Below are 24,451 nucleotides of genomic sequence, written 5' to 3' on the forward strand. Positions count from 1 at the left end.
TGCAATTGACCTGAAGGATTTCAAGCGGAAGTGGAATTTGGCAGCCAAACAAGTGGGAACAGGGCTCGTGCAACGAAGAAAAGTTCGAGCAATGGCCTATGGTAAGAAGGAAGACTGAAACAATGGTCTTTCAATAAGCATAAAATCTGCTGTTACATTGAACTATGAAAAATAAAACGCATTTGTAAGCCCCAACAAGATCTTCGTGTCCGGATTTTTTCGTGTTCAACATTTATAATTTTTCTTCTTCCTAATGGCTCTTGTATAAAAATTTGCGCATGTTTTCAACTCAGTATACTCTGAGCCCTATTACGTTTTACTTTTAATTGCACTACTATTGTATCACTTTCACTATTTACATTCACTATCACTTTAAAAAAAAAACTATAACAGACACGTATTTCGTTTACTGCTTGCAAACTTCTTCAGTGTCTAGTCATAGTCTATGACTAGACACTGAAGAAGTTATCGCTAGGAGCAGTTCTTGGCAAAATAGCGAAAAAAAATTGTTTTTTGAAGCGACCTTCTCCGCTTTGTATGATACTTTGCGTAATTGTTTGTTATGAACAATGATTCACATTCTTGCTGAAATTCGGCCATTTTGCTCACATCGCTTGCGAAACTTGTCATCGTCGCCGTCGGTACCGAGTTTGACAACTAGATCAATATGAGGGGCTCGGTGGCCTTAGAGCGACCGTTTTTACTTACTGAGCAGAACATCATGAGTTTAATCTCAAGCCCCTTCACACCCAAGATTCGTTAATCTCTTTATTTATTAATATGAATCAGTGGCATAGACAGGATTTTTGACTGACCACTCCCCCCTCCCCGATCCTTCCTCGTGACTTAATTGAAAAAAAAATTAAAGTGTTGTGTCCTAGACACGACCGCAGTATGACGCAGAACCTATCTATCTATCTCTATCTATGATGCATGATATATGCATTTAGGTTAACATCCGACGTCCCTCCTTTTTTAAATATTTTGCAGAAAAAAATTCATTCGATGTCCCTCCTTTTTTACATATTCGGCACAAAACTTACTTTCTAAGCCCTGCAATTGACAGGATTTTCCGCCATTTTATTATGAATGGGGGCGGGGCAGAACGTTTCTTTTGTGTTTTACCGTCAGTTGTGTGTAATTCATCGAATATGTCTTTCAAGCATTTTTTTTTTCTCAAATTTGAAAGTTTTGGTGTGGGAAGAATTTAAGGGAAAAACTTCTGTTTTTACTAATAATTGTGGTTTGTATAACATTTTTTTCCCGGAAAAAAAGTGATCGTCAAAGTCCATGTCTTTTACGGGTTATGTTAAGGAGAGAGGGGGAGAGGTTGTTGAGGTGTGAAGAGGTTGTTGTGAAAGGGGGAGGGGGTTTACATACATTGCTTTTCCTCATTCCTCATTGTATCGCATTCCTCATTCCTCATTGTATCGCATTCCTCATTGTGGTCACGCCGTGATCCACCTTTAGCCGCTGACTTGGTCCTGCTTGCTGCAGGACCAAGTGCCACGCCGTCCGAAGCGACAATGAACAAAAGCACGACAGCAGCGCTGTTTTATATCTTTTCAGGTTCAAGCAGAACGATGTGCAACCAAGTGGTATTCGTTTATGATGACTGGGTTTGGGAAAAAGGCTTATTTCATGAAAACAGTTATAAAATTATCATTTGTACATTTTCAAAAAGGTAATTACAGAAAAATTGGAAAAATATTTGTTTCAGCAGATTCGTAATGTAATATCCTATCGATTGGCGTATTTGGATTTAAATTTCATCTATAAATGACAAAGTTACAAGCGTTCAAAACCTAACACTCCTTCACCACACATATTTTTTTATTTGCACCCCAGTTTAGTCGACAAAGACGTAGTTCTACGTCAAAAAACTAATTTTGATTGAAGTACTAGTGCAATCCTGGGAATCAATTTCCACTAATTTCACAAAATTCTATGGAAACTATTTCGATCTAGAGAACAAACAGTGAAAAAAGAATGCCAAATATACATCGTTTCCAGAAAAAATATCTAAATATAATATTCCCGTGAAATTAACTCTGTGAAGAACTAGCAAAAAATCAAAAGAAAGTTCGAATTGATGTTGATGGAAACTTTTTGGAGAGGTTGGAAAGAGCTTCCAGAGCAGTCAGGAAAAACTTCCAGTGGAAGCTGACAGACTCCCGACACGAAGAAATCTCCGAGGCAAGTCGGAAGAAGCTTTCAGAAAAAAAATGAGACTAACTTCCAGAAGAAGTCGGCAGACATTTTCGGGACGTGTCAGCAGGATCTATGGAGGAGCTCGGAAAGAGAATTGACCAATGAAGAAACTTCCACATCAAGTCTAGAAAAACCGGAATTAACTTCTAGGAGAAGCTGCAGGATCTTCTTCCGGTAGAAGTCGTTAAAAGTATCCTAATAAACCTGGAACAAGTATACGCGGAAAGATGGAAATAGGTGGGGTTGGACATTCCAAGAAAACTCGAATAAATTGCCAGCAGTGGCCCTAAGATTATCTTAGGTAAATATAGAACATAAACTATCAGGATAAGTTAGAAGAACCGTTCCAAGAAAGCTAAAAAAAACTTCCGACGGATGTCTAAAGAATCTTTCAAAGGAAATCAGAGGAAACTTCCGGAGGTACGTAGAAGAAACTCCTCAAGAAAGTTAGCAGAAATCAGGGAAATTGGGAAAAATTCTGGAGAAGTCGCATGACACTTCTTGGAGTAGTTGGATTTAACATCTGGAACAAGTTGACTTCCACACCGGGAAATTCCCAAGTAACATTGTAAGTTTTATCGAGATTTTAAAGTATGCTACAAGTCTAATTCATGGTCTACAGAACCCTCATAAAACCAAAATTGTTACTTGGGTTGAACACAAGGCGTAGGTCACTCCGCTCACCAATATTGGGTCAACATTTTTCTTAGTGTGCCGCTGGTGTGCCACCGGTGTACCGGCAGTGCCGGGCATAGAGCAGGCTGCGATTTTCTAAAAAATATACGAATATTATGGCATGTTTGGCAACCCGGTATTTCTGACACCTTGAATGTTTAGGTTTGCAATATCGTGCTCGATAAGGATTCCTTCTACCGACGAATAAAACCCCTCTACGCCAACTGGAAGGAACCAGGAGTTTTCCCATGATGATTCGCTGCAGAAGGTAGGTGGATTGCATTCTGACGGCGGTCGGTGTAGGCGAGGAAACCATCTACAGCAAATCAACCTCGCTGCAGACCTGGCTGCTGGGATACGAGCTGACCGATCCGATTACGGTGCTGTGCGAAAAGTCAATCTTTTTCCTGACCAGCAAGAAGAAGATCGACTACCTGAAGCAGATCCAGACGGACGATAAGAAGGGCATTCCGTCGGTGAAGCTGTTGGTTCGGGATAAGAACGACAAAGACAAGGCCAATTTTGAAAAAGCTGCTGGAGGCGATTAAGGGATCCGAAGATGGCAAAACTTTGGGAGTCTTCTCCAAGAAAAACTTCCCGAGTGAATTCTGTGAATCGTGGCGAGCCTTCATCAAGGACAAGAGCTTCGACACGGTGGACATCAGCGTCCCAATCGTGTACAACATGTGCTCCAAGGTGGACTCCTAGGTTATCACCATCAGACGGTAGACGTATGTTTCTGAAATACACAGTCAAACAGCACGTAATGTTGTGAACAACTTCAATGACAGCTGTCCAGCAGTGCTTCTATTTTATTCAATGAACAATCCAATGCCTACGCGATTGAGCCGAAGGTGTGCCGGTGGATGTGCCCAAGCTATGCCGAATCTGCTTTCGGTACACTGTGCTGAGCGACTTACCCCTTGGTTGAATAGGTCTTCCAGAGGAAATCAAAATATTAAAATAACATTGTTAATTTTATTTAATACTTTAATTTCGGAAATTTGTTAGATTCCAGGATCGCAACAAATTGTTAAATTATGCTCCATAATTTAGTTAATTGTATCGAAATTAATTTTGAAGTCCAAAATTTGAAATATTCTCAAAAGTCTTAGAACTTTCAAATGTATCTAAGTTAAGTATCTAAGCCAAATGAATAGATTGAGCTTGGAAATTCTTTAAGAAAACAAGGAGACCACTCCTCCAGACGAATCTAGAACCGTACTACCGTTCACACTGGCGACAACGCTCTGATGAGACAAACGAAACTCCACACCAAATCTCTTCCCCTGACCCTATTATTCGACAATTTACCCCCCTAACCACGGGTAAGCCGCGAGTATTCGGCTCAACTCCTACTAAACATAGAATTAAGTTAATTTTGTTACAAACAAAGAACAATGCATTATCGGCTCCGTAAAGCTAACGCGATTGAGCCTTCCAAATAAACGAACTTGATTTAAAAAAAGAAGATCACTCTCGGACTAAAATTTTGTGCGAAGATTGCATGACAACATTATTAAGATTATAATGCTAGGTCAGTTTTTCACATTCTTGAACTTAGTGAAACTAACTAAAAATATTGCGTATTTTAAGACTTCAGATTAAAATAAAAATCATGGCTCTTGAATTTGGATAACATTTTTGAATTTTGACAGCATTGGCTAGAGAATTATGATGAGAATACCAAATGAATTTTTTGAGGATAGTTGTAGAGGAAATCTAGGGATAGTTCTAAAGAAACTCTTGAAAATTCCAATGGAATTTAACGAATAATTCAGGTCATTTTGAGAAGTATCTCATGAAATTTCTAAGAAAAAGTAAAGATTAGTTTTGAGGTAGTTCTCAAGAGACTATTATGGTTCTAATTTCAGGAAACTCGAAAGCAAATTGAAAAGAATTTCCGGGAGCATTCTAAGGGAATTTGGAGCCAGTATCCTTCTAAGTAAGACATGACTACAATCCTTAAACTACGCCTAGTGATTAACAATTCTCTTAAATGTTGATCAATCGATTAATCAACGAGAAATTTTGAGGAGAGCGGAATGGAAAAAGGGATACTTATTCCATGTAAATCTAATTCTTAAAATAGCTAGCTTGAAGATAGTTTCAATGAATTTCCCAGAGAGTTTGACAAGAAATTTTGAGCATACTTTTAATGAAACTATGATTAAAGTGCTTAAGAAATTCTGTAGAAATTTCCAAGGGAATATTAAGGAAAGTTTCTATAGAGTTCCAAGATAGATCCTCTTAAGGGCATTCTGAGAAGAATTCTGAGGTTAAATCCTAGGAAATTCAAGATCGAGGATTAACTAAAAATCCTAATATTCGGAGACTTCGATTGAGAATAAATATTTTTGATAATATTAGAACCTTAAAAAAACATTATAAAATATGCACGAAAGAGTGTAGGAATGTTATTTCTCCATACATTTCAACCAATATCTCCATATAAATTTCAAATTAAAAGTGCCAGCTCGTGTTACATCAGAATGAGCTGAAATTTTCAAAGAGTGGTTTTCACACCTAATGGCACAAATCTATGGGTTGGCCCGTTGAAAAAATGATAAAAATAACCCCCATGTAAATGTGGACCAGACTTATAGAGGATGTTTGTCACATACCTAATATTACAATTTCCTGAAATTTCCAGTTCCATACATCTCCTTACTATCGATTATTATGCTACATAAAAATACCCCGTGATGATTCAACGGTCATAAATAAAATTCTACTGATATCCACTGCTGATTGAACATGAGCTGTAGTGTTATATAAGGTGTATAACTTTGTTCCAACACGGCGGTAAAAGCTTGTGATAAGATTAATAACTAAAAGCAAACTATTTACCGGTACTCTCCGCTTGACCCATGCTGTTAAGATTCTCCTTTCCAGTTCTTTCGAGTCAATGTCACATTCAATCCTCATGTCTCATCTCAAAACAGGGCAGCATACACAAACAGCTGATCCGCTACCCGGCCTCTTCCACACTTTCGACCGGTCGATGAATCCCAACCGATTGCCAGCTCATAACACACTATTTATCGGACTTTAACCTTCTCTCGCAATCACAACACAGAAAACGAGCTTGAATCACACTGCATTGGCTAGATGCACTACTAAAACTATCGTCAGGCGAGCCCGGTGACACCACCCAGTTCCCTTCCGAACCGGTTCCGCGACAGTTCTTCCAAGCAACGCACCGGCACCTTCTCTTCCACGCCCCTATAAGCTGCGTGGCTTTCTACTGCTACTGCTGCTAACGATCTCTTCAAGCCAGATCAGGTCGATCGATCTTCTGGTTTCACGCTTTCACTGCAACACGATAGCAGCTCATACCTTCTGACTTGTCTTCTGATTCCGTCTCTTCCGCCTCTGCCCCTCTTGCCGTTACACCCGGTGCAGTAGCATCTTCCCAACCTACTTTGGCGGCGTGCACTAGTTTTCTCTTAAACAGAAGAGAGCATCAAAACAATTGCCTCCCAACGAGCACTCAGCAACTTCTCTTCAAACTAAACTCCTTCAAAAAAAAAAAGCAGCTGATGAATTTTCACTGTACTTTTTTCACACTTTCCCCCGTTTTCATCTGTGACGCCAGAATGACATCTCAATACCTTTGAAAAACACACAAAGCAGCAAAAAATATCTTTCTACTGCTGTCATTAGTATGCACCAACGACGACGACACGACCACGATGGAATCTCTTCTTTTTCCGTGTTTCTTTTTTTTTCTACGGAAAGGCAAAAATAGATAACATAACACTTTCTACAGCATCAGCACTTCAGAACTTTGCACAATCTTCACAACCGGGGGGGACACGTCTCCTGCTCCTTCATCAACGACTGAGACTGGATAAGTGGCCGCACGAGGTTTCAATTTCACCGCATTCCAACCGAGACAAACGATCACCAAACCACAATCAAGTGACCCTTGACGGAAGCGAAGGGGAGTTGTTAAGAGACCGACCGCGGCGTCACTTTTGGTCAATCAAACAAAACACCCGCATGAGGGGGAAACAAAAAAGCACAACGCTCACTGCGACTCGTAACCGGCAACTGACTTGGAGAACGATCTTCAGCAGCGTCAGCTGGATCGACGATGACTGTTGCGCAACGTGACTTTTCTCTCGGAAAATGTGCAGCTTCTCTCCACAGAGCGCAACAGCTGATTGGAGTCAAGTCGCATCATTAAGCTGTTGCAGAAAAACAAACGTTTTGCTGTGTTGCAAAGATCGGTTCACACACACAAACGGGGAGTCAGTCGTTGGATGGTTGGAGAGTCTCTGCACGGCTTCGAGGTTTGTTTGGAGTGCGGTCGTTTATGGCTCCGATTAGCTGCTCATTAGATGAGCGAGCGGATCGTGGTTTGTGCAACTGGAGACCTGATCGACCGCATAGGCGGAATGCAAGGGTCTGTGATGATGGTTTGGAGTCTATTTTTATGGTAATCGCGTATGATTTGCTGTGTCGTCGCGGAGAAGAGTATTGCACCCAGATAAATTATACAGGACTGTGTAATTTCGGTGAAGAGCGGAAAAAAATGGTTCGTTATTTTCATTGCAAGGTTTTTTTTTCTGCTGCAAATGCACCAACCAAGAACTGTTGCTTTTGAGTAAACTAGATTTTACTACAAATTTCAAAATTAATCTTTGTTTAAAATTTTGCAGATATTTGCAGAAACATTTGGTAGGGGAAATGACGGCTTCGGCATGACATACTATTTTCGGCAACCCAAACTGAAACGCTAATTTCACTTGATTTTCTTAAGAAAACACTTCGTTGAATGCAGATACGTATTTCGACTACAATGTGCAGTCTTCATCAGTGTCATTCCCACTAAAGAACTTATCAAAATCTAACCCCCTTAACTACTCATCCCCTAGGTATAAAAGTCAAGATCACAGGTATAAAAATGAAACTACAATGTGTTGAATCGGAACCTACCTAGCTAATAAAAACCAAATATTTAATTAAACAAAAGGCGAAAGATGCAGATTGCACATTGTAGTCGAAATACGTATCTGTCATGGATACCAAAATTAATTAAGTGGAATTAAATGGAAGATAACCTTTTTTTGCTGTTTTATTTAAGCATTCCGCTAACAACCTAATTAATTTCATTACTTCATTATGATGGCTACCAAGCCTTTGGGATTTAAGTTTTTTGAAAAAATAATCTTTATTTTCGTGAATTGATTCATATCTGAATAAATCCACTTTATCAGATATTGTGTCTTTCAAGAATATTTAGACTATAGAGACGAAATTGAGGGAGCTCGTAGATGGTTCAAATGTCAAAAGCTACCACCTTTCCCTAATTACGTCATGTGTCTTGATCATTTAAATTTTGTAAATAAAAGAAACGTCAGTTAACATCGATGTTCAACTAAAAACGTAACTATTTCATAAATACTATTGCGTAAAATGGCATCTATTATTTCCGTTGTGAAAGATCAGAGAGCGTCAGTGAATACCATATATCATGTTTTATATGGATATTATTTCCTTGGATTGTCCAAATCGAGGCTAGCAACAATTTATCACAAACACAAGTCCACAATCACAAATTGGATCATGCGATACGAGGAGGACGGATTCTATTCTCGCCGAAGTTACGAAAGGGATGCTGTGAAATTCTCTCCCGAAAAACGACAATGGTTGATAAACCTGTATCTACAAAATCCTACGCTTTATCTACATGAATCTAGAAAGCGGCTCCAGCAGGAGTTCAAGACGACAATATCTATTTCATCCATTTGGCGCATCATACATAACGCTGGTTTGACCTGGAAATGTTTGTAACGTCGTGCAATTCAAATCAAGGAAAGTGATGTAATCCGTTTTTTCAACGAAATTTCGTGCATTCAGTGGGACTACCACAACCTCGTCTTTTTAGACGAGGTTAGTTTCGATAACAGATCCATGTTACGCTCCAGGGGCTACGGAGTTCGAGGCCACCGCTTAGTGTTTCGAGGAGAATTTGTGCGGAAGCCTAGGGAATCCTTGCTTTGTTTCATTGGGCAAAACGGAATGCTTGAAGCCTTCTCTACCAACGGAAAATTCAACCGACTAAACTTTTTTGAATGCTGCCGACGATTTGCTCTGGAAACGGGCCATGTTCAGTGCTATCCGGGTAGACATTCCATATGGATATTGGATGGAGCGAAAATTCACTGCAGTGCGAAAATCATAGAATATCTTCGATCAATTGGAATATTCCCTATCTTTCTACCTGCGTATTGCCCCTTCTATAACCCTATTGAAGTCGTTTTCGGATTATGCAAGCGACAAACTCAAGCTATCTATCAGGAATGTGTAAAGAAAGGAATTAAACCAGTAGTAGCTGAAGTGATGGCTACCTTTAGAAATTATAACATGTCTAACTTATTCAGGAAGTGTGGTTACCTGAGAGGAGGAAAATTTGATCCTTCGGTTGCAGATGTGTCTGATTTCAAGAATATTGAAACAGACAAATGAAACATAATCAATGCAGAAAAGTTCTAATTTCTTTGATCTTTCGTATTTGAAAACCAATAAAATAGAAAATATAGTAAAACAATGTATTTTTCTTTATTCATTAAAACAAGTTATCTCAACTCATTTGCAAGTTGGCTTATTCGTGGTCTACATCCTCCATGTCAACTACCTGTCCAGCAATATGTCGACTGAACTCTCCTTCGGAAACTTCCATTGAAGTTTCCATCGCACTTATGAATGAATCACTCATGCGTCCACGCTGCTCCAATGCTTCGATGCGATGCTTCACGAATGAAAGTTGTAGCTGCATATTCTTGGCTACCACTTCAAGTGAGGAAAACGCTTCCTTCAGCGCTGTGATCTCTTCACAAAACGACGCATTTACATTGTGAGCTACAGCCAACCCACGCTTCACACTTTCAATTTTCGGACCGTCCTGTGTTCTGAAAAGATGTTGCAGATGCTTTGGAGGAACTGAATTAATCATGTTCTCACGCGTATGAGCTGGCGAAGCAAGTATGGCTGATGCCCACATTGTCCATGCCATTTCGTGTCCATCCCAAAGATGACCATGTGGTTGACGCAAATCCTTAGATAAATCGACGACCACTTGGGTTGAGGCTGCTCCTGCCTTATCGCGCTCAGATGGGTCAATCAAATGTTGCTTCACTGAATTGAAAATCTTACGGGAACTTACGGACAGTGAATAAACATGCAACAGCAGCTGAATTTCTTTTCCTTTCCAGTTCTGAAGCAACGTGGTGGTCAGTTTGTCCAGCGAAGTGTACTTACGATTTTGCTTCTCGTAAAAAATGGCAAACCTCACCAAATCTTCTTCTTCCGGAGAATCCTTATCCATCCATGCTGGCACCGTGCTTCCATCGTCTTGCTGATTAAAAATTACTTCTCGAAGTAGATGTGGTCTGCATAGCTCCCATAATTTCGTCTTAAAGTCATTGAGCGACTTTCCATCTACATTCCAGTGCGCAATATGAGCTCCGGAGGACTGACCTTTAAACACCAGCAGTCGACAGTTGAACTGCGCTGGAGATTTGTTTCCTTTCGGCTGAGTTACGTGCTCAGGTGCATCAGGCTGCTCATGGCTTGGATCACTGTCGGGGTCGCTCCAGTCATAGTCGAGAACCTGAACGTCTTCGAATAACGGGTCATCGAGTTGATCCGCCATCGGGTCTTCGTTCTCATTGCCATCCTGCTTGTCTACATCCTCACCATCATCGTTACGGGATGCCCTTCTGGAAGCCATTCGTTCCTTTTGCAGAAGGTTCCTACAAAGATGATATTATTACATCGGTTGAATTTTAATTTGCAAATCACCAATCTTACCAATTTTGTTGTAAAGCAGTTAAAACAGTTTAAAATAAATCACTTAAAAGTTAACTTTTCGAGCGGCTTCAAAATTTCACGAAAAACAAACAACAACAAACTTTTTTTCATTTTTTTTTTCACTCGATTTCCATTCTGTCAACAATGTTCAAGATGTACGTAGAAAGGTGAAAGAAGTGAGAGCGAAATCGATAGCGAAATATCGTAACGACGAAATTGATATCGGTCGAATCTAAATGAAGAAAAATTTCGCAATACAATCTCTCTCTTTTTTATCGATCACATCCCTATAATATCGGGTCACATCTCTAACTATCTCATGACAGATTACGGTATTTGAGGACGCTGCGAAGAAGCGTATCGACACTAGAAATAGAACTCTGCGCGATACCTAACCTAAATCTCCCCGTCCCTTTTCCTCACCAGCGAGTTTTGACAGTTCTGCCGGGTTTATTTTGGCTCCCGTTCGTTGCTATCTCTTTTACTGTCATGGCAAAAATTGAGGTTAGATTTTGCGTGCAGTGCTCTATACTAGAAGGAGAGATGAACGGAGAGAATGTTTTGAGCCAAATGAACTGTCAAAATCTGAGCCAAACGAACATTCCCATTAGATTTTTTCCGAGGATTTCTTATTCTTACTAGATTAAATTTGAGAGTATTGCAATCGAACAGAAATTCAATCACCTTTTTTGTTTCGTGTGCTTCTCCAATTCAACTAGTTTTTGGAATCAAAAGCAATATTCTAGCTCTATTGATTAATTGATCTTAGTTGGTTAATTAATGGCACCAAACATTGAGCAAAATATTGCGATGCAATCAATTATTAATTTACACGTAAATCGAATCAAAAGTAAAAGTCATGTGAAATGCTAAGTTTTAGCAAGGGTTGCAAGATAATTTAGATACAAATCCCTGCTGCCGGATTGTATTTTGTTTTCTCCGCCCATCTCTCCCTCTGAGTATTTCTAATCGACGCGATCCAATGCGATGTAAACATTGAGATTTTGTCGTCTCTTTCGTTCTCCCACTGTTTGAATGGTTGATGGAGTGATGGAGAAACATTCACATTGCCTCCCCTGTTTAACATCACATTAGAGGGGGGAAGAAACGAAAGCAAACGGCAGACTGTGCGTGAAACATGGTGGCCGTCGTACCAACAATCAATACGAAACTAACGATTTTAAATTGGCTCACTACTTGACTAGCCTATTGGTCGCAAGCAAACGATTAACGTACCCCATTCTAGTCGAAATTCTAGTACTACGCAATGTTTGTTTTGATTCGCTATGAAAGTTTGACAGGTAAAATGAGGGGTTATTGGTTTTTCCTTTGTTTCGAGGGGTGAATCGATTAGCTTGGGACCGAAGAGAGTACCAGAGCTGAGCCAAAAAGTTGAGCACGTTATTTCAGAACCTTCTAGTCTTAGAGTTACCTCTATGGTCGTACTATCATTTCACTCCACTGAAAATTCCCATAAGCAACTGTCAATATTTGCTAGAAGAGATGATTTCTCGACAGTGCCGTCATGACCAATAGAGAGGAACTTAACAATTAAAAAAGGATGCAAGATAATGGAAACCCAAAAGATCAGGACGAAGATAATGCCACGGTTTGGGGGTGTTCCAAGTCGAAGGCGGAAGGGGTTGCGAAGGCAAACGAATTTCGGCTGAATTCTGGATTTCTGAAGTATTCGGTGAGGAATGGGGGTTTAGACCGTATGAAAGAAATTCGTTGGTTGGGAGCTTCATACGAAGAGCTTCGGAGTGTGATTTTGCTGTAGATTGTTGGGTGAATGTAGAATTTAGGTGGGTTAATGTTATTTCCGCACAACTTTTTGAAAATATGAGCTATGAGTGGTCCGAGGTGCGACAATGAAAGTGACAGACAGTCAAACCATAATACACACTAAAAATTAAATACGAGAACGGTTGGATAATTCTGACTCATTCAAGATTACCGATGAATAGCGGATGATATCGACAAGCGCGTGTTACTATTCTTTACGAATCGAAGAAATCCTTACTTACTTATCCTGGTCCGACATCCCTCAGGATTGCACCTGCATCACAATGTTACGCCAATTCACTCGATCCGTGGCTGCTTGTCTCCAATTTCTTGACCGTCCTACACTTCTGCTCCACTTGGTCTAACCACCTTGCTCGCTGTGCTCCTCTTCGTCTTGTACCGGCCGGATTCGAGACAAACAACATTTTGGCGGAATTGTTGTCCGGCATTCTTAAAACGTGTCCCGCCCATCGTACCCGTCCAGCTTTCGCAACTTTCTGGATACAGGGTTCGCCATAGAGTTGCGCCAGCTCGTGGTTCATCCTTCGCCTCCATATACCGTTCTCACATACCCCGCCAAAGATGGTCCTAAGCACTCGTCGTTCGAAAACACCCAGTGCTTGCAGGTCCTCCTCAAGCATCGTCCACGTCTCGTGCTCGTAGAGAACTACCGGTCTTATCAGCGTCTTGTACATGGTACATTTAGTACGGAGGTGAAGTTTAACCGACCTCAGGGTCTTGTGGATTCCGTAATAAGCACGACTTCCAGCAATAATAAGCCGACGAATTTCTCTCGAAGAAATCCACAAAAATCGAATTTATGAAGCTAATTTTAAAGGGCGAACACGAAATTATTGCGACACATTCAACAGGGCATAACTTTTTTACCATTGGGTAAAAATCAACCAAATTTTGCACACTTTCTCATTGATGTGTATTGTGTACATGCTGTCAAACTCGAAGTCGTGTTTTTCGATTCAACGAAAATGGAGGTGAACCAACGCGAGTTGAGAGAACAAATTCTTTCCAAACACCTGGAATTTCCTGACCTGTCGCACCGGCAGTTGGGAAAAATGTTGAACATTCACCATTCAACCGTCTCCAGAGGCTTGAAGCGGTTCCAGGAGCGGTTGACGTTGGACCAAGGCAAAGGAGCTGGAAGAAAACCGAGTTTTTCACCGGCAAGAGCAAGTTTGATGTGGACGACAAATTTAAGAAGAAGAAAATGTCGAAGTTCGCCTCCAAATATCTCATTTGGCAGGCCATCTGCTCTTGCGGACTGAGGAGTGAGCCTTTCGTGACAAAGGGCACAGTAAATGGCGAGATCTACAAATCTGAGTGCCTCGAGAAGCGCCTTTTGTCGTTCTTGCAGCAGCACGACGAAGCTCCGCTATTTTGGCCAGATTTGGCATCATGCCACTATTCTAAAAGTGTCCTGGAGTGGTATGAGGCCAATTCTGTCCATTTTGTTCCAAAGGACATGAATCCGCCAAACTGTTTGGAGCTGTGCCCCGTGGAGCAGTACTGGGCAATAATGAAGCGGGAACTTCGGAAGAGCAAGAAGACAGTCAAAGACGAGAAGGACATGTTAAGAAAATGGAAAAAAAACTGAGAAACTGGTACCGGATGACACTGTAAAGACTTTGATGGAGGGCATCAAGCGAAAATGCGTTCAATTTTACACTCAAGGCTCCATCGATTAACTTTTCTTTTGATTTTTGAAGTAAATATATGTATAAAACTACCCTAAAATTTTGGTTTGATTCTAAACATTATAAGAAAATTGGCATGACATTTTCGGTGTCGCAATAATTTCGTGTTCGCCCTTTATTGATATCCGTTAAATTTAATGTAGAATGGATAACTTTCGTCCTCCTCGCTTTTGGAATATGTTTTACTTAAGCACATACTGTACTTCTGAAAAGTGAAAACTAACTTTTTTATTTCTATAGATAGAAAGTAGGCTTTCCGAGCAAAGTTGAAGAAAATATAATTTCAAATAAATTAAAGCTGAAGACATCAAGTTGCCATGACTTTTGAGATAAAGAAGGTACACACTTAGTTTTTTTCTACCGAGCTCGGCTGTGCAAATCTCGGCAACGAAAGTTTTACTGAAATCTCAGCAAACATTTCATTTGTTTGGTGAGATTCAGGAAAGCATTATCCGAGATTCAGCAATCAAATGTCACTTTTGCTGAGATCTCAGCGAAACTTTTTTTTGCCGGGATTTGCACAGCCGAGCTCGGTAGAAAAAAACTAAGTGTGTAGTTTGACAGTTGCGTCTTAAAACAATAGCTGTGCCTACGCTGTGCCGAATGAACCGAAATCTGTCAATCAAGGCGGCAATATCAACCGGTGGCAACTAACGATTGGCTCACTTCATGACTAGCCTATTGGTCCCAAGTACATCTATAAGCGTACCCCATTATAGTTTAAATTCTAGTTTGTTTTGATTCGCTATGGAAGTTTGACAGAAAAAAGTGAGGGTTTCGAGGATTTTCTTATGTTTCGACGGGTGCATCGATTTGCTTGGGACCGAAGATAGTACCAGAGCTGAGCCAACAATTTGAGCACGTTTCTTCTGGACCTTCGTGTCTTAGAGTTACCTCTATGGCAATATCCCATGAGTTTGGCAACCCTGAACTTATAATGACTGTTGTACTTGTTTGTGTTATTAAATACTCAGAAAATTGTGGCAGCTTTCCTCAGGAGGAATTTAATGACGATAGAATTAATTTCCCCCGAGGAAGACTGCCAACAACAAACGAAACGTTGAGCAGTTGAAAAACTAGGTTTGAACTCGCCAGACTTCTTAGCCGAAACTCCAACTATTCCATTTTATTTAATGCTGCTGTAATTACTATTTTCCTTTAGAACTACGAACTCAATTAAAACAATGTCTTTTGTCTCCGATTTTGCAAGGCCTTCCAAATGACATGATAACATTCACCCGACCGCGAAGGATGCGTCTATCTTGAAGCTAATAAACCGAAAAGCGTTGCACAGGGATTGTGAAGCGAAACGCGTAGAGGAAGTTCGCAAAGCAGCTGAAAATGGACATAAGAAGGACGTGACAGTGCTGCCGTTTTATATAATATTGTTTGTGTCATACTTGTCAACGTGTGCCCTACGTGCAGTGTTTCGGCAACAGTGTGCAGAGTTGCGACGAAGAGAATCTGTTAATGTTACTTAGAACCCAATGCATTGTTCAGCTTGATATCTCTTCGACGTGTTCACTACTATCGCCATATTGTCAAAATGGCGTCAAAATTGAATATTTGGTTTCCATCAGCGTTGGAAAAGTTCGCGATATTTTACGAAGTTCACGGAGTTGGTTATAAGCTTAGTGATTCTTGTCCTGTTGCCATTAAAATGTTGAAATTAATTACCTGTGCGGATTTGATCTGATCAATGTCCTTTTCGTATTGATACTGAGATCTGGGGTCGTTGCACTAGAGCTCAGTGATTTTTTTTTAACCATTTGAGTGAAGTTATATGGGATCTGGAGTCAGAATTTGAACTCTTGGTGCCATGGTACGGTCATCCGAAAGGTCCTGAACATCCGTAAATGTGATCAATTCATAAAACTTATTCTAGAGACCCGTGATTTTTTTTTTAATCATGCTACATAAAAAAAAACTGGATTAGGGACCAGTATGCGAACTTAAGGAGCCGTCTTGTGTTGCTCCGGAAGATTTGGAATATCTATAAAAGTTGTCAATTCGTGAACTTGATCCTAGAACTCTCCGATTTTTTTAAATCACTTGCTGTGATGCTATAGGAATGAACGAGGATCTGTGGAGGCTACAGGGTGATCATTCGATTCAAAATATCTTTTAGAATGGTCAATTCTTGATCTTCTCCTCGAGCTCCACGATTGTTCTCAATAGTTTGAAGTGATACTTAATGAATTAATTTTAAACGGGAACTGAGACGGGAGCCGGTCCTTCGGTCAACCTACTGTGTTACCTAACTTATAGCGAATATACGTATTCTGCCGCTCATGGCAAGTCCGGCCCATAGCACAATTCAGCAAGCCGAGAAAAACGCATAACATTGCTTTTTATGCGATGGGACAACCTGCTTAACTGTTGTCCAAACTTTTCCAGAACAAAGTTATTGAGTTTATACTTGCGATGAGCGGCAGTATTATCCGGGAAAACTCGAACTCGTCTAATTTTACGTTCATTATGCAATGTTAAATTAGACAAGCTATACATTACCGAAGATGGAACGTATATTCGTTCTACGGTAAAGGGCCATTCAATAATTACGTTAGCACTTTTGTAAGACTTAATAATATTTAACAAAGCCCCCTGTCCGCTTTGCAAGATTTTTCATCGACTCTTTGAATGGTTGGTATATGACTTGTTCATGCTAATGTAAGAAATTTCTGAAACTTTCCTCAAAACTTTTTCCACGTATTTCTAAGAGAACTTTTGGAATTATGCTTAGAATGTTCATTTAATTCTTTTCAGAATTCTCTTTCCCTTCTTCTCTGGAAATCTACTTACAAGTACCTTAGAGTTTGCCCAGGAATTTATTCCCCTGCCCTTCCCCAATGCCTACCCAGTTTGGAAACACGACCTCATCAGCTATTACTTTCCAATGTTCCCTCGGCTGTCGACAGAAGCAGGCCACTCTCGATAAGCGTTGCGTGATCGTCTGTTTACTCGGCAGCAACCATCGTATAGTCCTCCTCATTGTTCTTCATCGGCAGTTCTTTCGGATTAAACTATGCCATTTCCTATGAAATTTCCAAGATCCTGGTGTTTGCTCTTAAAAAATTTCAAGGCTGAGAAGAATTTTTAGGCTTCTAATTTTTTTTTTATAGAATTCAGCCGAGCATACCTGCGGAATTTTTTGGGGGATTTGAAAGGAATAAAAGTGTTAGTTCCAACGAAATACCTGAGGAGGATTCCTGAAACAAAAACATTTGGAAATTTCAAAGGGAATTCTAACCACATTCCAAGGTAATTTTGACATTAAGATCTTAAGATAAAGAAGATGCATTCCAAGGGATTTCTGTGGAGAAGAAAATAAATTCTGAATTAAATTTCTAGGTGATTCTGTTGAGAAATCAATTGGATTCCGGAAGAGAATAGCAGGAAAATGTTAAATTGTTTCCAAGAGAATTCAGATGAGCAATTATAAGCAGAATTAAGAAAATTTTAATATAAAAATTAAAAGGAATCTCTTGAAAGTTGCAAATTAAGTTTAAAAGTCATTCCAAGGAAATGCTTAGGAGAGTTTCACGAAACTTTAATAAACCATTTCAAGTTAATTACGAGTAGAGCTCCAAGAGAATTTTCTGGTACGTTTAGAAGAATTCCGTAATTATGTAATATTGGTATTTTTTTAAATGTCATGTGTGTATGTGCGTCAGTGTAGCTCTTCGCTATGTTAAACAACAGGACACTAATAAACATACACATCCAAATTTATTATGAAAACTGGACTCCAATTGTGTAACTTGAAAGACGCGTCGAGCGAATAGGAATTGCAATTGGATCGACGCGTCTTTCGAGTTACACGATTGGTGCCCTGGATTACATTGATGGCATGGGACCCCTAAAGAGCTGAAAAATGTTATAAGCGGATTTCGTTATACAAGAACAAATATCTGTTCTTAATTCTTGTAAACAGCTTATAACACGTTACAACTTCCCAGTTTGAAAATGGCATTATAATCACCGGAAATTAATCGAAGTTTCACTTAAATAATTTTTAATCATTGATTTGAAATACGTCAACCTGTTATCCAACCCACTTGAAATACACATGATTGTTCGACTTCCCCATACACGCTGCAATCAGGTTGCCAGAATTGAACTTCGCCTACCTTAAATCAAAACACTTTGATTTTACTTCAACCGATTGACCAACTAAAGGGTGTCCCACATCAAATTGCATCACGGAACAAAACGCTGTTGAAAATTACCTAGTTGGCCGAACCTTTTCAAACTTTCAGACAATAAAATATAACCCATTAGCAAGCTTTTAACATATTTATTTTATTCAACTTCAATACCATAACCGAACGCTCACACCTTACACTTAACTCCACTCATTAGGTTCTGTACAACATTTGGCTGCAGCTTCTTGTCTTCCTCAGATTTGACCTCCTTGGGATGCTTCCGTAATGCCTGCTTCATAAAAGCCTAGTATTTTTCGATGGGCCTTAGTTCCGGTGCGTTGGGGGGTTCATGTCCTTGGGTACGAAAGTGACCCCGTTGGGTTAGTACCACTCCAGGACAACATTTGAATAGTGACACGAAGCTAGATCCGGTCATAAGATCGTAAGACCCTAGTGTTGCTTCAACAGAGGAAGCAGACGCTTCTGTAGACACGCCTTGAGGTAGATCTCCCCGTTTACAGTCCCGGTAGTCAAGAACGGCGCACTACTTTTGCCACATGAGCAGATCGCTTACCAAATCATGTATTTCTTGGCAAACTTTGAAAGTGTCTGCTTCCTTACTTCCTCCGGAACATCAAACTTGTACTGGGGGTGAAGAACAGTAGCCCCGGAAGCTGCCGGAAGTCCGCCTTGATCCATGATGAGACATTGAGGCTTCGTCAGCATCTGGGTGTACAGTTTCCGGGCCCGTGACTTCCACACCGTATTTTGCCGTTCGTCACGATTTGAAGCCTTCTGCACTTTGTACGTATGCAGTCCCTCCCGGTTAGGGTTACCATATAAAAAACTTGAAAAGGAGGACTTTTCATTTGAGGTTTAGAGGAGGACAATGATTCCTTTTCTTAACATTAAAGGAGGACAATGAGTTTTTATCAAACGTTTTAATAATATGTGCGCTATCACAAAATTCAAGACCAACAATTGAAATGGCCTTAACTCCATTTTGTAAACAAACCTTGTAAGGTCATTTTCTCGCGAACCGAAACCTTTATTCGCAAACCTTAACCACAATCGGGTAGAGGAGAATTTCCCCTACCTGTTCATTACGTTGGTTTACCTTTGCGGACTTCGGTTCGCGAGAAAATGGCCTTACAAGGTTTGTTTACAAAATGGAGTTAAGGCCATTTCAATTGTTGGCCTTGAATTCATGATTTTTGAGATTGTTCATAACTCTAGATAGAGCTGGAATTAGGGCGTAACAGCCTTTGTAAACAATGACTTCTCTCGTTGATTTCTAGCAACTCAAGGTTTTTTTTTTTAAGGCTTTATTAAAGAGATTTTTAGCCTTAGGCTAGTTCATCTCTAAAGCAACTCAAGGCACGCCCATGTAAAACAACATAACCATCGGAGCATCCCTCGTTCATGCAATTTTTTCACTAGTTGCTTTTCCCTCGTTCTGTTAACGCGTTAGCTGTGTTGAATAAAAACAAAACAGATGGAAGTCAGTGATCATATGAAGTCGGTTCTACGAAATTTTCCGTAGATCTATAGAATTGATTGAATTCTGCAGAAATACGGATCCGTAGAAAAAATTCACAGAAGCTAAGACTTTTTTTTAGGGATTTGTTTTGTTTGCTTATTGTGCTTTTTCTTTAGCTGGAAACAAGTTTTTAAACGAGGTAATGCATCACTTATTAGTGCCCTTTCTAAATGTAGATGTGTCAATGTAATATGTATCAATCAATGATATTCATGGTGAAGTATTGAACATCAATAACTGGAAAAAGTTGATGGAATATTACAGTCATCAACATGATTTGTTCTCGAATTCTCGAATTCTTTTCATCGTACAACGTAATGTTAGGAACGGAATGGCTAATGTGCAGCAGTTTTGATGTAATATTCAACAACTTTTTTTTTGTATTCGTCAGATGTGGTATGTGTCTCCAGTGGGATGACATCTACTAACTAGACGTGAAAAAGAACTGGCATCACTGATAAGTTCGAAATGTGGTGGCTTTCTCAATGCTTCAGTGGTGCCACCATGACTAATGCAAGCACATTCCCAACTAAAACATTATTTGCGATGAATGTAATTGTGAGTGTTATGTCAGTTTGTCTGTGGGGGAAGTCTTGCCCTACCCGATGGTGTTGTTTACAAATGCTGTTACGCCCTAATTCCAGCTCGATCTAGAACTTGTGGTCGTTATCAATTCAATTCATCTTCTTGTTATACTTCTGAAAAATGCATCAAACTAGCCTTCATAATTCATTTTTGATATGTACTTGCAAGTGATCTAGTTTAGCTGATTTGCATGAAAACTGCATCTTTACAGCCTAAAAACCATCCCAACTTTTATCATGTACAAAAATCAGGATACATGTCATCGCTGATTGAAACCAACATGGAACATCTAAGCAACCTGTTGATTTTACCAGAGAGTTTTTCGAACATTATAATTTATTTTCGAAATGTCAAATTTAGGTAAAAATTCAGAAAAATTGATGAATTTTCACTGACTCTTCGAAAATAATATGTAATGTTCTCTGTTGTTGATCGTCCGGTTTTCGAGAAATTGTTTGTCAAAATTGATTCCTGGTTTGCCTGAAATAAGTCTGGTACAAGGTCTGGTAGAATAGCAGATTTATTTGAAAATTTTCCATCTGTCAAATTTAAGTTAAAATTCACGAAATGGACAGCAACCTTGACCGCAGCCTAAATGTAGGGGGGTTGACAGCTGTAGTATACTCCTAGTCCCACCATCGAATGGCATTTGCTAGATAAGATTAAGTTGCGACATAATGAAACAAATAAGCTCTGCAAACAACGCTCTTTGAAAACAATTTTATGAATATGTTACTAGAAAAAATGCAAGGATTAAAAAGGAGGACATTTTTTTGGCGAAAGGAGGACGTAGAAAAATTATTGAAAAAGGAGGACATGTCCTCCTTTAGGATCTAACATGTGCATCGCACATATTATGAAATTCTTTCAGTGTGGCCCAAAAAGACCACACCAGCAGTATCCATTTCTAAGAAATATTTGTTCCTATGCCATCGAACTGCCTATGCAATAAAATGCAAATGGATGCATAAGCATGGTCGATGACTCCCAACAGTTCCCAATAATTCTGACAAGACACAAATGTGTCGTACTCATATTTCACACGTAGACAAGCGAACTTGGCGCATCGTTGTCAAGCGAGCTTGTTGTTAAGAGCCTTCTCCACATTCTCTCATTTTCTCTCTCTTCGCTCAAAAATAGTATCGATCACTGATTGGTGATCGAGTAAATAAGAAACATACATAACTGATTCCCACTACCTCCTTAGGCTAAGCAGGGTAGCTTAAAACAATTGAATAAACATTCTTAACCAACCATCAGTTGAGTACGCACGTATTTTTACCACTGCCGAGTGATGACAGCCGTCTGTGCTACAAAGTGTTAAGCACCTTAATTACAAGGATACCATATGGTAACTCTACTCCCGGTCCTTGGCTCTCTGAACGAATTATCAGATTCAACTTTTTATCCACATCCCTGACCGAAGCATTGGGATTCCGCTTAAACGCTTTTACGACATCCATTCTGACCGCATTTCTCTTTCCGTTCGATGCTCAGAGTTTCCTAGTAACGTTTAATCACACGACTCACCGTTGATTGCACGATTCCGAGTTGTTTTCCGATGTCCCGATGAGAGAGTTGAGGATTTTCCAGGTGCTTGCACAAAATCAATTCGTGACGTTGCTTTTAGGGTGACGCCATTTTTTCCAAAAAACTGACAGCGATAAAAATACAGTGTAAGCCGTACACTCTAAACTACAGCTACCCAATTTTTCAAGAAAAAATACTCAATTGATAATTTTCTACAGCGTTTTTTTTCCGTGATGCAACTTAATGTGGGACACTAGACTGATGCAAAATTTGAAATTTTTGCTCCACAGTGCTCAAACGGTTCCAAATCGGGCCCTGATTACCCTCCCAAAATTTGAACTCATTTAGTGAAACTGACTTGGCCAAACCATTTGAAGTTTATATGGGAATTACTATGGATAAACCATAATTTCGATTCATGTCTATCTCAAAATTCAGCAATTCACTCTACTTTAGAAAATGATAACTGCGGTTGTTGACAATTTTCTCAGCTACACCTTTGTTGAAGACCAGTTTTCGATCAAATGTAAGGAACAAAAGTTATTAATGATTCAAGTCACTGATGTCTTATGATTATGCTCAAACATCTGTTCAGCAGGCAACATTGGTGTTTATGGCGCGTAGAATAGAGGACAAAAATCATGGCTACTATGTCACACTGCAGAATACAGTGTTGCCCAGAATACAGTTGCTTAATCTTGCCATAAGATAATCAACCTCTTAAACAATTAATAACTATTTAATTTGACGTTTGGCTGAAAACGAATTTCTGCAAAGTTGTAGCTGATAAAAAATTCCATAAAAATAGCAATAGAATTTGTTAACAGTACAATATATAAAAAGGCTGAAAGACAATGAACAAAATGTTTTGTTCTCCCATAGTAATTTCCATATAAACTTCAAATGATTTGTGCCAAGTTCTTATCAAATGAGTTTAAACTTTCGGAGGCTAATCAGCCGTGAAACCGTTTGAACACTGTGGAGTGTAAATTTCAAATTTTGCTTCAGTCTAGTGGGACACCCTTTATCAGTTTTGTCTTGCAACCACTCTATTGTATACAATACAATGGAGTATGGGACACATATGACAAGACATTCTATTCTTCTTCACAGACAATCTTATACTAGAAAATCAAACAATTTGGCGATTGGATCAAAAACAGCCACCCATTCGGGCATCTTTAGCGGTGGTCTGATCTAGATCCAAATTTATGTCACATTTTAACCAGTTAAAATTAAAAAGATCAAGCCAAAATAGATCAAATTGTGTATATTTTTGGCCGTTCTATTTCAAACGTCAAAACCCGAATCCAACTCACACCCTGATTTCGTGGTCAGCCATTTTTTAATCTCGTGCGCATTCGAACACGGTTTTATCGGGCAATTACCGTGAAATTGACCTCCGATGGCTGTCTCCGGGATTGTTGTGCGGCTTTAACAAAAAGCCTTGAACTGCTCGTCCTCCTTCTTTTTTTTTTCTTTATTAGAGAGATTTTTAGCCATAGGCTAGTTCATCTCTTAAGACTCGTCCTCCTGCTCCTCGTGCTTCCCAGTGAAATAATAATAAATAAAATAACCTGTATTTATTGAAATTTGTCTGGTATGTTGTTGTGGCCAATGTGGATCTAAGCACTATATTTGACTTAAACTGATCTTGTTTTTCAATTTCTGAGAGATAACAGGGTTTGGACCATATCAGAAACTAGTCACTTCCCTAGGGGTTCCAGAAAGATGCCTAGAAGTAAAAAAGGTGGTCCTGGGCACATTATTTGACTTCCATTGATCTTGGTTTTGAAATCTTATGTGATTTGCTATGTGGCGCATGATGGGTTTTGGATTAAATCAGAAACTGACCATTTTCTTGGAGGTGCCCGGAACATATCCGATAGGGGTCAACATGATTCTGTGCACTATATTTGACTACAATTGATATTGCTTTTGAAATCTAATGTGATTTGATGTGTCACATGATGAGTTTTGGACCAAGTCACTTCCCTGGGAGTTTCCAGAACATGCCCGGAAGTGACCAAGGTGGTCCTGAGTACTTTATTTGATTACCAATGATTTTGTTTTTGAATTCGCATGTGATTTGATGTGTCGCATGATAGGTTTGCAATCTCCAGAACCGGTTGACGGAATCCAAAAGTATTCAATAACGTTCAATGGGACCACAGTACCTTTCATTTGGCGCTAGTTGTGTCCAATTCGGTGCAGCGGTTGCTGAGAAGCATGAGCGTATTTTTTTCGTTACACACATGAACACACACATACATTTTCCGATGTCGTTGAGCTGAGCCGATTGGTATAAAAAACTCGGCCCTCCGAGCCTCGGATCGAAAGTTGGTTTCCCAAGCGGTATATATACACCCTTCAAAAACAACATAAAAAATCCTGCATAACGGAAGCGTCCGGATGTTTCCCTTGTGATCCTTTCGCAGCTGCGACGA

The 24,451-nt window shown here is 39.7% G+C and overlaps 3 protein-coding genes across 4 annotated transcripts in view; 1 reads left to right on the forward strand and 2 right to left on the reverse strand.

Annotated features, from left to right (window-relative positions):
- LOC135706715 (guanine nucleotide exchange factor DBS) overlaps positions 1-24,451 on the reverse strand; it is a 435,434-nt gene that overhangs the window by 385,115 nt on the left and 25,868 nt on the right. Inside the window, exon 1 of one of the 2 annotated variants that reach the window (XM_065228382.1) lies at positions 5,737-6,938. The exons of the other annotated variant lie outside the window; for it this stretch is intronic. Within the exon in view, the coding sequence (XP_065084454.1) occupies positions 5,737-5,758 (22 nt within the window). The 5' untranslated portion in view covers positions 5,759-6,938. Of the gene's footprint in view, positions 1-5,736; positions 6,939-24,451 lie in introns of those variants that run through there. 2 annotated transcript variants of the gene reach the window in all.
- Asap (ArfGAP domain of ASAP) overlaps positions 1-24,451 on the forward strand; it is a 480,120-nt gene that overhangs the window by 141,824 nt on the left and 313,845 nt on the right. The gene's annotated exons all lie outside the window — the stretch shown is intronic.
- Positions 9,500-10,627, reverse strand: LOC135706473 (uncharacterized). The gene has a single exon (XM_065228092.1). The coding sequence runs from the start codon at positions 10,625-10,627 to the stop codon at positions 9,500-9,502; it is 1,128 nt and encodes a 375-aa protein (XP_065084164.1).

Source organism: Ochlerotatus camptorhynchus, unplaced genomic scaffold (genome assembly GCF_037179485.1).
Source record: "Ochlerotatus camptorhynchus isolate MF236.1 unplaced genomic scaffold, CSIRO-AGI_Acam_v1.1 ptg000023l, whole genome shotgun sequence".
Lineage (NCBI taxonomy): Eukaryota > Metazoa > Arthropoda > Insecta > Diptera > Culicidae > Ochlerotatus > Ochlerotatus camptorhynchus.